General features: G+C 54.8%; 2 protein-coding genes across 3 annotated transcripts; one reads left to right on the forward strand and one right to left on the reverse strand.

Moving 5' to 3' along the window:
* Window positions 1-42: 42 nt before the first annotated feature.
* Window positions 43-10,055, reverse strand: SKIC2 (SKI2 subunit of superkiller complex). Its single transcript, XM_059077457.2, has 28 exons — window positions 9,979-10,055; window positions 9,798-9,901; window positions 8,841-8,950; window positions 8,624-8,741; window positions 8,417-8,531; window positions 8,238-8,312; window positions 7,888-7,941; window positions 7,595-7,785; window positions 7,303-7,431; window positions 6,939-7,084; window positions 6,434-6,580; window positions 6,218-6,302; window positions 5,931-6,037; window positions 5,449-5,595; window positions 5,275-5,371; window positions 4,877-5,089; window positions 4,684-4,794; window positions 3,335-3,565; window positions 2,845-2,982; window positions 2,557-2,694; window positions 2,311-2,415; window positions 1,822-1,969; window positions 1,601-1,727; window positions 1,268-1,478; window positions 1,007-1,117; window positions 715-933; window positions 390-530; window positions 43-294 (listed from the first exon to the last, which is right to left on the reverse strand). The coding sequence occupies exons 1-28, from the start codon at window positions 9,998-10,000 to the stop codon at window positions 94-96; spliced, it is 3,741 nt and encodes a 1,246-aa protein (XP_058933440.1). The 5' UTR covers window positions 10,001-10,055; the 3' UTR covers window positions 43-93.
* A 72-nt stretch (window positions 10,056-10,127) lies between these two features.
* Window positions 10,128-16,016, forward strand: NELFE (negative elongation factor complex member E). Of its 2 annotated transcripts, XM_059077502.2 has the most exons (11): window positions 10,128-10,283; window positions 10,720-10,802; window positions 12,167-12,236; window positions 12,338-12,483; window positions 12,945-13,019; window positions 13,142-13,179; window positions 13,364-13,671; window positions 13,791-13,935; window positions 14,095-14,149; window positions 14,398-14,500; window positions 15,846-16,016. In XM_059077502.2, exons 2-11 carry the CDS (start codon window positions 10,728-10,730, stop codon window positions 15,941-15,943), a joined length of 1,113 nt encoding a protein of 370 aa, XP_058933485.1. In that variant the 5' UTR covers window positions 10,128-10,283; window positions 10,720-10,727; the 3' UTR covers window positions 15,944-16,016. The 2 variants fall into 2 exon arrangements, with proteins under 2 accessions (XP_058933485.1, XP_058933484.1); XM_059077501.2 differs by lacking the exon at window positions 14,095-14,149 and having other exon boundaries at window positions 10,165-10,283.
* Window positions 16,017-16,122: the final 106 nt, after the last annotated feature.

Here is a 16,122-nt window from a genome sequence, read left to right on the forward strand (position 1 = left end):
CCTGCTGTCTTTTGAGCTGTCATCCCTGCCCAACACCTCAGGTTCACACAGGTGGTTTGCTGTTTTATTGTTACGTTATTACACAGGGGTCATTCACTGGGTGTAGAGGCTGGCTGCAAAGACAATGTCCCTCCGTAGCAGGGTGGCTGCCGTTTCCATCTTGGCACCTAGCACAGGCTCGCCCACCAGGCGGGCTGCCCCCCGAAGCGAGCGACACATCTCGGCCAGGCGTTGGATGCAGCGGACCACCAGGCCCTCGGGGGTCCCCGAGAGCCCTGCCAACTCAGAGAAGGGCTGTGGGGGAAGTAGGGTGGGGACTGAATACGGTAGGGCCTGGGCAGCCTCTCCCCAGTCAGCTGTCCACAAAGCCCCAAACCCCAGCTACTCACCATGCCCCGGGCCCACTCGTACACAACCTCGACCAGGCCAAAATTCAGTTCTCCCACAAATTCCTCCACTGTCTGGTTCAAGCCACAGGCCATCTGCACCTCACCGATCCGCTTGGCCACAGCCCGGACACGTTCCACCCCCTGCAGATGGGGAGGAGAGGTTAAGCCCTGCCTTCCTACTCCAGGAAGGAGACCCAGATCAAGGAAGAAACAATTCCAGCTCTTAGGGGCACTTACAGGGCTGGATGGGGCACGTGGGGAATACATGGGGACGAGGACTGGGAGTGCCACGGCCGAGGGTGGGACGGGGGTGGGCGTCCCCTACCTGTTTGAGGGTGCTTGGGAGCTGATCACTAGGGTCCCCGGGGCTCTGGCAGACCAGGCCGGAGAGCAGGGCCGCGATCTCCTCGGGCCGAAGGGCACTCAGCGCATTGTCAAACATGAGTTCAGTGAGGAGCAGCTCATGACTGCTCATGGCACAAGCCACCCGCCCTGCCAGCTTCACGGTGCCCGCTTCATCTACGTACCCCAGGGTTCGGAGCACCTGGAAGGATGGTGGGCGTTGGGAGCCTGCAGACCTCCTCGCTAGCCACCCAGCCCCATCTCCGCCCTCCCACCTCTACTCGCTGGTGGTACTCAGGGAGCAGCAGCAGCGACTGATCCGACAGCAGGAAGCGCAGCCGCTCCATCTCCTTCTGTATCTGCATCCGCTCCCGCAGCTTCAGGTACTACAGGGAACCACCGGCAGGAGCATGTTAGCCTCCTCGCCCTCAGCACGGGCGCACTGAGGACAAGGGCTGCGATGGGGGTGGCCAGGCTACAGGGGACGAGAGGAAAAGTCCCCCTCCCAGCTTGGAAGCTAGCATCCAGGGACCTACCTGGGCAGGGAAACGGGGACTGTGTACACACTGAGCCCCCCGGATCAGCTCCTCCAGCTTCCGGACCCGGAGCCCCGCCTCTACCACCGACACATCCTTGAGCTGCAGGTCATTGACGGGGTCAAGGGTAGGGGGTCCTGCTGGGTGGGCCTGAGCCAGACGTAGTAGTTCTTGGACAGCAGCTGTCGCGGCCGCAGAGGGAGGCTCCTTCCTGAGAAAGGAGCAGGTCTTGGGACCTGGGGCAGAGGCTTCTCTTCCTCAGGCTGCGGGTACCTGCCCAACCACACCTCCCCACACCCCATCACATGGTCCCCCCGGCCCAGCATCTCTGACTTGAATTTTGGTTGCTGCCTCTTGCTGAAGTCCTCCAAGATCTTCTCCCCATTCAGCCGGAGCACCTTGGTGGTGATGGCAGCCACATCTCCTGGCTGGAGCTTGGCCACAGTGTGGTCACAGGGCCCTGTGAAAGGGGAGAACAGGGTCAGACCTTGCCGTGGGCCCAGGCATCCCAACTGTGCTGCTGTCAGGACCTCGGCCGTCTGTCCCACTCTCACCTTCAGGCAGGAACAGCTTGAATCCCACGAGGTCATCTGGGTAGGGCACATCGGGGGAGGCTGGCTCCCTCTCCTGCGGGTCCTTGGACATGGGCTTATCACACAAGACCAGAGTCGTGAATACTCTGCTGGCGGAGCTCGAGGAGACCTGGGGAGGCGGGGAGGCCAGGACAGGGCAGTGTGAGGAGTGGACATCAAAGGCAGAGACCAGATCACCAACCTCAGGCAGGGATCGTGGTACAGCCATGCAGAGCCCACCAGTATGGACTGGTAACCAAGTCAAGTGATGGGAGCAGACTCTGGGGGCAGAGCCTGGGGTAAGGACAAGAAGGTGAGCATTATTTGGTGGGCACGGGATGGGAAAGGAGGACTCGAGGGAAAAATGAGAGCACAGGTGAATACAACCAGCCCCTCACCAAGTGGGGAAGATGGAGAAAGGGCTCGCCCCTCCCTCCCGGCCTCTGGGCTTCAAATTCCCATTGCCCTCACCTGAAGGATCACACCCAGTGCGTTGTGATGCTTCTGATTCTTCACAATCACCACCCTGCCCGCTGAGAGAGATTTCAGCCCATTCACAGACTCTATGATGCGTTGCTGAAGGGCAGGGACGTGAAGAGAGGCGATAAGGGAGGAAGTGTCACAGAGACACTAGGACTAAGTTCAGGAGTACCCAGAGTGTCACAGTCTCTTCCTCCCTGTCTGCCACCCCTGCCCCCAACACTCACAGGCACTTACCTGGATCAGGCTCCGGGTCTCTGTCAGTTCCTCCCCGCAGCTGTAATACTCAGGCAGGTCAACGAGTTGGCCAGTTACATCAGGCTCCTCCAAGGCCTCCAGCCGCTTGGTCAGTTCAGCCAGAGTCTGTTCATGGGCCTGGGAGAAGCCAGTGTGGGTGTGCAGCAAGAGTCTCCAGGCCCAGAACCCTCCACTTTCACCCACCGGCCTCTGGATGCCCATCTCGTCCAGGCCTGGCTTCCCTTGTCCACATCCTTCACAGCAGCCTGGTCACGCCCACCTCCTCACCTTGCTGTCCTTGCGGGATGGAAACTCAGAGAAGCTCCTCTTCATCATGTCCTCCACCCTGAGGGCATCCACCCGCAGCAGGTTGAGGATCATGGTGTACGTGAGGCGGAACTGGGACTGCAACTGGGACGGCTTCCCCTGGGCCGGGCAAAAGAAGCCAGTGAGGCGAGGGGAGACCCACTGCTCGGCTGCTCTACTGCCAGCAGCTCTAGTCCCAGCTCCGCAACCACGGGGCCCTAGGCAAACTGCTCACTCACCTCTGCAAGACAAGGGAGTGAGACTAAATAAATAAGACTCTCCGAGGTCCCACCTAGCTCCATATTCACAGTGGAAAAAGACTAGAGGAGAGGAGATCCAATCTCATCCTTGGATTTGCTCACTCCTATCCTGGCTTCTCCCAGGCAAAAGGAAAGTAGAAAGAGGGGAGAAGGCAAGAGGGTTGGCAGAATCTAGCAGGTGCCCAAGCTGGCCTCACGCTGCCCCAGCTCACCATCATCATGCGGTGCAGGTCCGCCATCTCGGGCACACGGCCCTTGCAGAGCAGGATGACGGTGCCTGTGGGGTCCAGGCCCCTCCGGCCCGCCCGGCCTGCCATCTGCACATACTCCCCAGGGAGCAGGTCCCGGAAGGTGGAGCCATCGTGCTTACGCGTGGAGTCAAACACCACTGTCCGGGCTGGCATATTTACACCCATGGCGAAGGTCTCCGTGGCAAACAAGACCTGCGACGGGGGAGACGATCAGCAAAGGCGCTACACGCAGCTGTGGCCCAGCCCTGGCCAAGCCCACCTCACTTTGTAGCCAAGGCTAAGAAGGCACCGGGCACAGTCCCAGACGGTTAACTCACAGGACCTCATTTAACTCTCAAGGCAAATCTACAGTATGTACTATCGCTTTCTTTGTTGTATTTATTTAGCTACCTGTTCCTTTCCTTTTACCCCCTGTATCCCACTCCCATCCCCCCACTATCAATCATCCCGCTGTATTTAACACGTACCTTTTTGTGTGAATGTGTTTTATAAAATGTGTCTTGTTTTGTGTATAATTTACAATTTGCCGTAAAGGCGAGTACATATCTCCTTCTGTTTTCTTCTTTTCTTCCATGTAGTGTTTTCAACATCCATCCGTGTTCCTGTGGTTGTATCTAATCCACTGCTTCCAACTGCTGCAAAACACTCTGTGTGGTGCATGCCGTACATCTACCTACCGGCTCTCCCAGGGAAGGGGATACCACCAACACCCTGCCACAAGACTACAGCCAACAAAGGAAGAGGAGGCGTGTTCCCTCAATGACCAGGATGAGAATTTCATTGTGATTTACACTCAGGAGTGGAATTTAGGGACAAAGAGTATGTATGTACTTATTTTTGCCTCCAGAATGCCAGGATGCACTTCAGACTGGCCACACCTGTACAAGGGTTCCTGTAATCCTGTAGTCTCCTACGTCTTGGGCGACACTTGGCATTAGCCACTTTCCTATATCTTTCCAGTCTAATAACTGTAAAATCCTATCTTGAGAGTATTTCAATTTGCATTCTTCTGATGACTAATGACTTTCATAAGTTTGCTAGCTTTCTGGGTTTCTCTTCTGAACACTGTGTGTTCATACCTCATACACCTCCATCTTAAAATGTGAAATCTACAGTTCAGGGAGGTTTAAGTAATTTGCCCAGGGTCACACAGTGAGTAAGTGGTGGAGCTGGGATTTACACCCAGGCAGCCTGGATCCAGAGCCCAAGTTCTTAACCATAACCAGTGCACTGTCCTGCCTAAAAGCTTGCCTCTCCCCAAAGTGGGCAACGAATGCCTTGGGGAGTCACTCTCCCACCAGCATGTGCACCTTGACCAGGCCACGGCTGAAAAGCATCTCCACGATCTCCTTGAGGATGGGCAGGATGCCGCTGTGGTGCACACCCAGGCCGCGGTGCAGGAGTTCAGACATGTGCAGAACCTGTTGGGGGCCGAGGCCCAAGATCAGGGATGGGGTCATGGAACACCCAATCCCCACCAGTCTCTGTGTCCCCCCTCCATACCTGGGGCAGCTGGCGGTCAGAGCCTCGGAGGCGAGCGAGGCAGCGCTGCAGGAAGAGGTGAATCTCACTCTTCTCTGAACTCGTGGTGAGGTCAAGGGAGGTGAGGCCCGAGGCCTGCTCATCACAGCGGCCACGGGAGAAGGTGAACACCACTACGGGCAGCTGCGCGCGGGTGCGGAGGGAGGCCAGGAGGGACAGGTACACACCACGGTCCTGGGGAAGTGGGGAGAAGGGAGTGGAGACTGAGTCCCTGAACCAGTGGGGGCCGAAGTGGCGGGAACCGAAGCCGAGTCAAATCGGGCAGTGCTCAAAGCTCAACTCCAAACACCTGGGGGATGAGGGCGGCAAGGACACGGGAGAAACAGGTGGTGGCAGGTACAAAGCCTGCCAGTTCTCACCTGTGCAGGCCCCCCCTGATGCGTGGGCTGCTTGGCCCCAAAGGTCTGGGCGTGTTTGCTCATCCGCTCCTTCTTGGCCTCCACGGCCGCATAGTACCTGGGGCAGGGGGAGGGGCAGTGATCAGTCACACCCAGCTGGGCCCAGCCCTGACTCTTCCCGAGACTCAGGCGTACCCCTTTGTGTGGAAGGTGCCTCGGGAGTCCAGCAACAGGAAGAGCTCCCCCTGGGTCTTGGGGCTGTTCCCCGTGAAGAGATAATGCTCCAGGGGGACTGGGCGAGCAACAGTGCTGATCACGTAGATCTGGCGACGCTTCAGCCGCCTGAGTGAGGAGGAGAAGACAGCAGATCAGGGGTGGGAGTGCGGGAAGGAACCCGCATCCCCACCATCTTCCCCCACTCTGGCTTCACCCAGTCTTTTCTGGGAGCCGGACTGCCAGGCTGTCCCCGTCATCCTGTCTCTCAACTTGCGAAGTGATCTAGACCCAGGTGGGATCCCTCAGCCTCCCAAGGTGGAAATGTTCCCCGGCCACACCCCTTTCTCATCCCCACCCCCAAGGCCTGACCACTCTCCCTGCTGTGATAGTCTACGCCCCCAGCCATGACTGAGGAATGCTACAGCCCCCTTCACCCAAGCACCCCAGGACACACGTCTCACCCAATCCAGTCAGCAAATTCAAGGGCGTTGGGGACGGTAGCACTCAGAAGGATGATGGAGACGTGGTCAGGGAGCATGATAAGCACCTCCTCCCACACGACCCCGCGCTGCACACAGGGAGGGAAGACAGCTCAGAGGGGGCTGCCCTTCTGCCCCTAGGAAGTGGTACAGGGTTCCGTGTCGGGGCAAAGGAGGCAGTGAGGTTCGCGGCGTGTGTGGAATAGAGGAGCTGCTGAACCAACCCCACAGGAGAGGACTGCCAGGATCTGGGGACCCCGTCCCCTTACCTCAGCATCGTTGATGTAGTGAACCTCATCAAAGATGACCCACTCCAGGTCTCGGATGACATCCGAACCACTGTATAGCATGGAGCTGGAAGAAAGAGACCCAAGGCTGACTTCCCAGTGGCTCCTGTCTCTACCCTCAACTCAGCCAACATGCTCTCCAGAGCAGCCTCACCTTCCTGACCAAAAATCCACCCATGTTGAGTGCCCATCTCTCACCGAAGGATCTCTGTTGTCATGATGAGGCAAGAGGCCTCTGGGTGCAGCTGCACGTCCCCGGTGAGAAGTCCAACATCCCCAAATGTGTTTCGGAAGTCCCGGAACTTCTGGTTGCTCAGAGCCTTGATGGGCGAAGTATAGATGGTGCTGGGAGAAGAGCATGAAATTAGCCGGTCCCTCCACACTGACTCGTGGTCAGCACCTCCTCTCCCATCCTGAGCCGTCCCAGAAGCATGCCACAGAGCTCAGGCGCCCCCCCGCTTCACCCTAACTTCCCTCGTGTTTCCCTTCATGGAATTACCCAGGAAAAATTCTGTCCCCCAATCCCTTCCGAAACTAACTAAACTCCCCACACTTTCTCATTTCCCTCTGGACCCCTGCCTCAGTTTCTCCCCCAAAACTCTCATCTAAAGGATGAGGTAGGGAGGTGGAGAAGAGATGAGACTTAGAAAGGTTGCAGGAGAGAACAGGGCTGGTGAAGGGGAAGCTGGGGATGGGACTGTACCGCGTCATGTGTTTCTGGGCAAGGGCAATGGCGTATTCAGCCACAACCGTCTTCCCCGCGGACGTGTGAGCCGCGACAAAAACGGAGTCATGCCGTTCCAAGTGCAGGATGGCCTGTTTCTGAAACACATCTGGCTCAAACGCCCACTGTAGGAGAGAGAAATTGATGGGGGCTGGAGAAGGGAGAGGGGTCTTCCTGCCTCCAGCTCATGGGACATTCAGGGCAGCGGGGAGAAGGCCAGAGTGAGGCAAGTCTGGGACTGAGGTCCAAGCTGGCCTGAAGGCATCTGGCCTCTGGTGGGGAGAGGAGACAGGGAGTGGGCTGGGAGGAGATGGGGGAGCATGTGAGGACTGGGCCACACTACCCGGAAGGCTGGCTGGGGAATGAGTCGGTAGAAATCATCAACAGGGGAGGTGACATCCACGGAAATGGCCCACTGCTCCTGACGGGGGGGCTTGGGAGGCTCTGGGGGAGCTACAGCTGTGGATGCTTCCTGGAAGGGGAAAGGGATGTAGGGTCAATAAAGATACAGTCAGAAAGCTATTACCACTCCTCCCAAAAGATGCTCCAGTCTTCCCCGTGGACCCAACCAGGCCAGCCCACCCTGTCTGTGACAAGACCCTTCTTTCCTGCCTCAACCTCCCAGAACCACCAACCTGCAACACTAGGTTCTCCAAGCTGCTTGCTCGGGCCAGGGGAGCGCTGCAGGGAGAGGCTGAAACAGTGTCCCGTCTGGGACCGCCTGGTTGTCCCACTGCCTCACTCTCATCCTCATCGCCCCCACCCAAATCCAGGGGCTCCAGCAGACGGCTGAGGCTGAGCAAGCCGGGAGCTGGAGCCGGGTGATCTGAGGAGCAAGGCAAAAACGGAGACCTGGTCATGTCCACCTCTGCTCTGAAGAAGAAGGGCACCACTTCCCCTACGCCCCCATCTCAAAACTAAAACTCACCCTCTGGTGCAAAGTCCACGCCTTTCTTGAAGCCAGGTGGAACAGTAAGAAGATCTGGAGGACAGGGACAGAGAGAGAGAATCTGGGCTCTTGCACACTGCTGTGTAAGTCACATGGTACGTTAACCTAAAGGACGTCCTTCACAGCATAGACGTTGCAGTTGCGGATATTTATCATGACAATTTTCCAACAGATGACAGTAAAAGTTGTTATGGAAGGGGTACCTTTTCCTAATTGGCTCAGAGAAACGGAAGAGCTAGCAAGGACCCAGTGACAGGCCCGGGCCCCTCTTGCTCAGGGCCCAGACTCAGAGCCCTACCTCCCAAGGGTCCATGCTGGCACCACCTCACCCTTTTCAAAGTCTATCTCCTCCTCAGCCTCCTCCCGAGTGCTCAGATCTGTTATGGTGGGCTCATCCATTCCACCTGGGGAGAGGTTGGACAAACAGGGATTCACGGGGTGGGAGTGACACAGGAGGGGTGGAGACTAAGGGCTTCCTTCCCTACCATCCCATTTCCACAAGCGTCACCTGGCCAGAAAGGGTACTGTGTTGGATTCCCCCACAGGGACTGGGAGATGGGCCCAGGTGGCCGGCGAAGAGACAAGGAGGTCGTGGCCGACAGGTTTGTATTCTCTAGCAAGACCTGATGCAAGAGATCAGAGCGCCAGTGAGGCTGAGCTTGCCTCTGACTCCCCTTTTCCCAACCCTGCTTCTCGTGGCCCCGTGACCTCTTACCTCCTTGTAGCCTAGTATCTGGCCTGTGGTTGGGTGTCTTTGGGCCTGTAGATCGGAGGGGACTGGGGCCCCCAGCGTGGCCAGGAGAGACCAAGGATCCATCTTCCTCTGCCATTTTCTGGACAGAAGGAAAGTAATTTTCAGGTCTTCTTTCTCCTCTGTCCCAGCTTTCTTCAGGGACCCATCTCCCTAGCCCAGGCCCCTCTAGACCCCTCACCGGGCTGAGTGCTCCAAACCGTGCAGAGGCAGCCAGGCTGGAGATGACAGAAACAACTGCTCTGCTTCTTGCTGCAGATCCGGGGCACAGGGAGGGAGGCCGTGGGGAAGCTGGAACAAGGGCAAGATGACACGCATGAGGTAAGAGAAGAGAGTAAGACACAGAGCAAAGAGAAGGTGATAGGATTCATACTTAGATCAGAAATGGGAGATGTCCCAGACAGACTAGGACAATCAGGCTGAAGGACTATTTTCCAAAGGTGGTTCTGCTTTACAGGACAAACGGCTTGCAGCTGAATTACCTGGGGTGCTGGTTAATAATACAGATTTTGGATTTCAGAACCTATGGACCTAAGAATTTGTATTTTAAAAAAGCTCCCCCACTCAGCTCGGTGCTCTGTGATGACCTAGATAAGCGTAAAGGGGGCGGGGGATGGGAGAGAGGTCCAAGAGGGAGGGGTTATATGTATACATATAGCTGATTCACTTTGTGGTACAGCAGAAACTAACCCAACATTGTCAAACAATTATATTCCAATAAAAAAATAAAAAATGAAAAAGGTCCCCTACTAGTCATGAGGCACACTGATATTTCAGAATCACTAGTTTTTTAGGAAAAGGGTTTCCAGACCGAAGGATGAAAAGCCAGGTGCTCAAAGGCTAGCATCTCAGCCACCAACAAGGGCCCTGAAGAGAGAAAAAGACTCCAAGGAGAAAAGACACATTTGAAAGAGCAGTTCTCAGAGTTAAGGTATCCCCAGGGCTTCCAGCTCTGTCCTCCCATGGGCTCTGACCCACAGCAGGTCCACTGGGTTGGGAGTCTGTCCAGCACCTGTCTAGGCCCGGATGACAGGCGTCCAGAGACAGGAGAGCCAGGTCAAGTTAGATCCTACTGTGAGGAGGGTGAAGGAGGTTTTAAGTTCAATGAGGGTCAAGGTTAGGGTCAAAAGTCACTCACGGTGCTCTCTGGAGCCCCAGGCACATTCAGCAGCTCCCATCGCCCTGTGCATCCCAGCTCTACTGCCCGAAGAGGCAGGTCCAGAGGATCTGGGGGAGGTAGCACTACGGGGGAAAGGTCACAGGTCAGGGGTCAAGGGTCATTGCTTGTCTACTCCTCCTTTCCACCCCCTGCCCCTCACCGATTCGCTCCGTCTCCATCATCCTGGAGCCACCCACTGCAGCTACCTGGCAACCCGGAAGTGTAGGGAGGAGCCGAAACGGCGGAAGTAGAAGCGACTTCCGGCACAACCCCTCCGGGGGCGGGGATGAGCTCTACCGAGGGGCGGGCCCAAACTGGTGGGGTGCCGGGCGGAAGTGTGTGCGCCGCGGGCCGCCTTGGTTACCGCGTTCTCCGCCCTTCGCTACGTCATCGCTCCGAGCCCGAGATCCGCTGCCCGCTTGGGCGCCGCCCGAGACCGTGGGGCTCCGGTTGCCGCCCCCTCAGGTAAGGCCTTCTCCTCAGCCTTCGTCCCTTTTTTCCGAGCTCCTTCTGTCTTCTAGCCCCTTTGGTGGTTCTGAAAGCGCTGCGCGGGTTCCACTGCCTTCTCTGCTTTTCGGACCCCGCGATTGCCATACTAACCCCAGAGAGGTTGGGGGGTCTGGTGCCCTCGTCTTGGCGACGGAGGGGGTGTTTCTCCCTTCCTGGGCCACGTGGTGCCCCTAGGCTCTGGTATCCGTGATTCCTGAAGAGAGAAGGGAATGCTGGTTGATCCCGACGAGCGGGGGTTTGGACGGCAGCCCGGTTTAAGCAAGGGGTAGAGAGAGACAGAAGACAGGAATAGGCAGGCCTGGAGGGGTGGGGCTGGGGTCAGTGTGCACGGCGTGTGACCCCTGGGCGGTGACAGTGGAGAAAGATGTCTTGGGCCCTGCCCCTGAACCAGGAGCCACCATGTTGGTGATACCCCCCGGACTGAGCGAGGAGGAGGAGGCTCTGCAGAAGAAATTCAACAAACTCAAGAAAAAGGTGAGGGAGTGTGTGCGGGTATGACCCAAACTTTCAAAGACTCTACACTGAGAACACCTGGGGTGAGTGAGGGGATGGGGGGGTGGGGATTCAGCTAGCTCATACCTGGAGACATACCACCTCTCAGTGTAGCTTCAGGAATGGACTTTCTCAAGTGTGTACTTTCTTTTCTCTCTTTTCTATGCAGTCTGCCAAGGAGTTGTCTTCCTTTCCCATGGCTTTTAGTACCACCTAAGAGCTGGCGATCCCAAGCTTGGTTTATCCAGTTCCATCTAGTGTTTTACTGATAACTTTCACATATCCAAAATTGAAATTATCATCTTGTCTGTTCTAAACTTGGTCTTCCAAATAGGTCTGACGACATTTACTTCTCCTATGTGTTTGGAATGAAAATCTTATCTCTGTCTTCTGCTCCATTTGCGTAGCCAAACATTTGCCAAGTCGTCTTGATTCTTCCCTTGAAGTAATTTCTTCCATTTACTTTTTCCTGTGTATTCCCTAGATCAGGTCTTTGCTGATGCTCACCTAGCCTGTCGTAATGGTCTCTCAACAAGTTTCTTTTTTTGGACAGACTTCTTCACTCCTATTAAAATGGTGCATTGAAAACACAAAACACTGTCTTTCTTTTTCTCAAAACCTAGCGGTTTCACATTGTCTTTAAAACAAAGCCTTAATCGGGCATCCCTTTCTATAGAACTATTCCTTGACCCCAAAACATGCATTCCCAAAGCTTTCTTATCTCTGCATCTTTGCCACCCTGTTTTCTTTGTCTAAAATGCCCTTTCCTCTCAGCCTGTGTTATGCAGATTGTATCCAGGACCCAGTTTAATAACCATTTGGCATCAGAAAAATCTTACTTGCTCTCAGCTACAATCTGCACTTATGATCAGTCTTGAAAATTCAAACTAGTCAACTTATTTCTCAGACTGTAAGCTTCTGGAGGGGAGGATCTATGTCTCATACTTTTGCATATCCCTGTTTCAAAGCAATGGTGTGTTCTTATTAAACATATAGGGGTGGATGGATGAAGTCCCTAAGAAGGCACGGAGGCTTATACTTAATTGCAGCTTATATCCGCGGGCTCTGGTCTATGATTGAATGCCTTGTTTTCAACTTGAAAAACATGAGACTGTGGAAAGCCTTTGGAGGCCATGGTTTGGATAGATTAGGTATGGCTGGCTTTGTAGATTATCTGGGGGACTATGTAAGAGGCAGGGCAGCCTCAATGTACCACTCCAGGGGCACCATTTGCATTATTTTCTCTCAGAAAGGTGTCCCCGGAGTGATGCGCCCAGGGGCCTTGGGAGAGGACCTGGCCAGGGATTGGCCCTCACCAACTCCTCTCTTCTCACTCTTGTTCCCAGAAAAAGGCATTGCTGGCTCTGAAGAAGCAAAGCAGCAGCAGCACAGCCAGCCAAGGCGGTGTCAAACGCTGTGAGTGACAGGGGAAGCGGGGATAGACTGGAAGTGAGCAGCACGGGCTGACCTCTGTCACAGCCTGGCCAACATAATGCCTCTTTCCCTCGCCACTCCAGCACTGTCAGAGCAGCCTGTGGTGGACACAGCCACGGCAACAGAGCAGGCAAAGCAGCTGGTGAAGTCAGGAGCCATCAGTGCCATCAAGGCTGAGACCAAGAACTCAGGCTTCAAACGTTCTCGGACCCTAGAGGGGAAGTTAAAGGTGAGCACAGGCAGAAAGATTGTTGAGGGACGCCTTGACTTCAGAGGGCATCCTTCCAAGTTGGAATGGAGGTAAGTTTAGGGGGAAAGTAATGCCAGTTTAATCATGGGCAAGTTGCTATACCGTTCTGAGCTTCAGCTTTCTTATCTGTAAAATGAAGGAACTGGATGACTCCTAGATTCTCCTCCGTTTTACGCATTCTGTGACTCTAATCCATCACGTAGTTGAGTTCCTGGATTGTGTTGCTCTGAGGAGTTGAACAGGCTGAGAAGGTCATCAGGTTTAAGACATCTTTAAGTAAACTAACTACTTTAAGTGTGTATTAAGTCTTTTATGTAAAAGGAAATAAAAGGAAAAAAAAAAAAGATAGGCCAGGGGAGCCAGGAGGAGGAACTCCTTCTGTCCCGTGGTTAGGCAGCCTCCTGCTCCCCCACTGAGGTGGGTCTCTACCGTCTTCCCAGGACCCTGAGAAGGGGCCAGTCCCCACTTTCCAACCGTTCCAGAGGAGCATATCTGCTGATGATGATCTGCAGGAGGTAATGGTTTCCAGTTGTCTGTCTCTGAGGGGCTGGGGATTGAGAAAATGAGAAACCCACATATTTGGGACCACATGCCAGCATGTAGGACTCACCTTAACTGTCCTTGGTTTCCTTTTCAGTCGTCTAGACGTCCACAGAGGAAATCTCTGTATGAGAGGTTAGAGAAAGATAGGACTGGGTCCCATTGGTGGGGGCGGGGGCGGGGGGATTGCCTGGGTCCTCAGGAGGTTTGGGACTGGAGTGGGAGGAGCAGGGGCTGCAGAGGGATTGTTGAGTCTCCCCAGGCTCTGGGAAGACAAGGTAGAGGCCCCCCTTGATCCTCACTGTCCACCTCTCCCCAGCTTTGTGTCTTCCAGTGATCGGCTTCGGGAACTGGGGCCAGATGGAGAAGAGGCAGAGGGTCCAGGGGCTGGTGATGCCCCCCCTCGCAGCTTTGACTGGGGCTATGAAGAACGTGGTGGTGCCCACTCCTCAGCCTCCCCTCCCCGAAGCCGCAGCCGGGACCGCAGCCGTGAGCGGAACCGGGACAGAGACCGGGAACGGGATCGAGACCGAGACCGGGAGCGGGACAGAGACAGGGACCGAGACCGGGACAGGGACCGGGACCGAGACCGGGACAGGGACCGGGACCGAGAGGGCCCTTTCCGCAGTGAGTGATCTTGGCTGGTGGGAAAGTGACTTCAGATAAGGTTTAAGTGGGTCCTACTCAAGTGGACTCTTAAAGTGGAGGGGAGCTAGACTGTCTCATTACTGATTTCTATCCTGTAGGGTCGGACTCGTTCCCTGAACGCCGGGCCCCTCGGAAGGGGAACACTCTCTATGTGTATGGAGAAGACATGACGCCCACCCTCCTCCGTGGGGCCTTCTCTCCCTTTGGAAACATCATTGACCTCTCCATGGACCCACCCAGAAAGTAAGGACGACAGTGGGGCAGGATGAGAGTCCTTGGAGGACCTGGGGTATGAGACCTGAGGGAGGAAGCTAGCCCGTCTCCACAGCCTATAACACTGGGTTTGATTGGGTCCCGAGGAGCCCATAGGCCCTCTACTGACCCTGTGTTTTCTCATCCCAGCTGTGCCTTCGTCACCTATGAAAAGATGGAGTCAGCAGATCAGGCCGTTGCTGAGGTTGGGACTTCCCAGATCTGTTCTTCCCATCCCTCCTGCCGTCCTTATATTTTCTTTCTAAAATACTGGGAGCCAGGAGGAAGTCATTTCCTCTTGACAGAGACGGTCTCTCCCTATTTACGCAGGAAACCTTGCATTCTCAAGTCCCTACTTAGTCTGTTCCTAGGATGGCAACTCCTGGAAATTCTCCTTTGGTTTGTCTATAATGTTTCCCCCCATCCTCTGCCCCCTCCCCTCTTCTGCCCCAGCTCAACGGGACCCAAGTGGAGTCCGTACAGCTCAAAGTCAGCATTGCCCGAAAACAGCCCATGCTGGACGCTGCCACTGGCAAGTCTGTCTGGGGCTCCCTGGGTAAGAATGGGATTCTTCCTCTCTCATTCTGTCCCCTACAGCTCACCTTTTTTTGTTCCCCTGCATGTCCCTGGGTTCTGTAGAGGTGATAGAGGTCTGGATTTGTGTGGCAGCTGTGGGGTTTGGAAGGAGAATCATCAGGCCTTCTGTCAGTTAGAAGTAGGAAAAGGAGAGAAAAGTATTGAAAACAATTTCCAAGGCACTGACTGGAACGGGGAAAAAGTGGAAGTGACTGAGGTTGGTGAAGGAGGTGAGCATCTCATGCGGTCTTATTCATTTTGAGATGCAGTATAGTTGGTTTTATAAAATAAGCCTTTGAAATTAGGGATATGGAACTCAGGTGTGAGATAAGGCGTGAAAGTATTGACTAGAGTCATCTGTATCACGGGGTAGCTGCAAAACGATAGTGTTGGCAGGGGAGACTGAATTTCGAGAGAAAATGAACTGGGACTGGGGTTGAGGAATAGTCAGAGGATATAGTGGGAAGCGGGGCTGTGTTCCTCATGCCCCACACGTCCCCAGCCATCCTGACCTGTTAGGCCAAAGTTGAGGATGCTGCAAGGGAGACAGAAGGAGAGGTCATGGGGCCGGGAGCAGCACCCGAGGGGCCTGGGTCATTGCAGCCAAAGGATACAAGCCTTGAGAAAGAGGAAGTGATCAGCGGAGTCAAGATACAAAGCTCCGAGAGAATGGGGGCATGTATGGGGGGTTGTCTCTAGCCCCAGAGTGGCAAGGATGGAATCCTTGGAGGTGGGGTGAAGAGAGGGACACACCAGGGGTAGGGAGGAAAGAGGAAGGGGAAGGGACGGCTCGAGGGAGAAAGCTGAGGGCCAAAGCTACACCCAGAATGAGTTCTCCTGATGGAGTAAATAACCCGTTTTCCCTGAGATAGATTTTCGTGTAAAGGAGTGGGCACAAGGGAGTTCAGAGCAAGAGGGGCCCTCTGAACAAGAAAGAACCAAAAAGGACCAGCACGTTAACAAAGGACTATAGAGATTTTCTAATTTTTTAATTTTTGGTGTACTGACTGAAAGTTGTGGGTTAACATTATTCACACATCTCAACAATAACATTCAGAGTTTTTCTAAGAACAAAACATTCATTACGGTATTTGCATGTGCCATAATAACAGTGTACACTCTTTTTTGCTGGGACCACGGGTTGGTAACCGCTGGCCTAAGGGGGCTAAAGGTATTGATAGAAAGGCCATCCCGGCCACCAGAGGGCAGCATGGAAACTGGGCATCCAAGGTCCAGAGGCTAGAGTTGAGGTGGTCAAACTCTGGGCCTCAGGTCTCATCAGTGCCCTCCTTCAGACCTTAATGAATACTCTCCTCCCTCCTTAGCTGTCCAGAATAGCCCTAAGGGTTGCCACCGGGACAAGAGGACCCAGATTGTCTACAGTGATGACGTCTATAAGGAAAACCTTGTGGACGGCTTCTAGGGAGTGGAGCTGGATTCCGTGTGCCTCATCTGCCCCAACACTGGTCTCAGTAAAACACTGAGGTGGAAGCTCACACATCTCCCTCAGCCTGTGGTTTTTCAGCGCTTGGGATTGGGGTTGAGCCTTTAAAAACGGCTGTTAGATTTGATCTCAGTTGTAACAACATGGTCAGTGCACGC

Source organism: Kogia breviceps, chromosome 10 (assembly GCF_026419965.1).
Source record: "Kogia breviceps isolate mKogBre1 chromosome 10, mKogBre1 haplotype 1, whole genome shotgun sequence".
Taxonomy (NCBI): Eukaryota; Metazoa; Chordata; class Mammalia; order Artiodactyla; family Physeteridae; genus Kogia; species Kogia breviceps.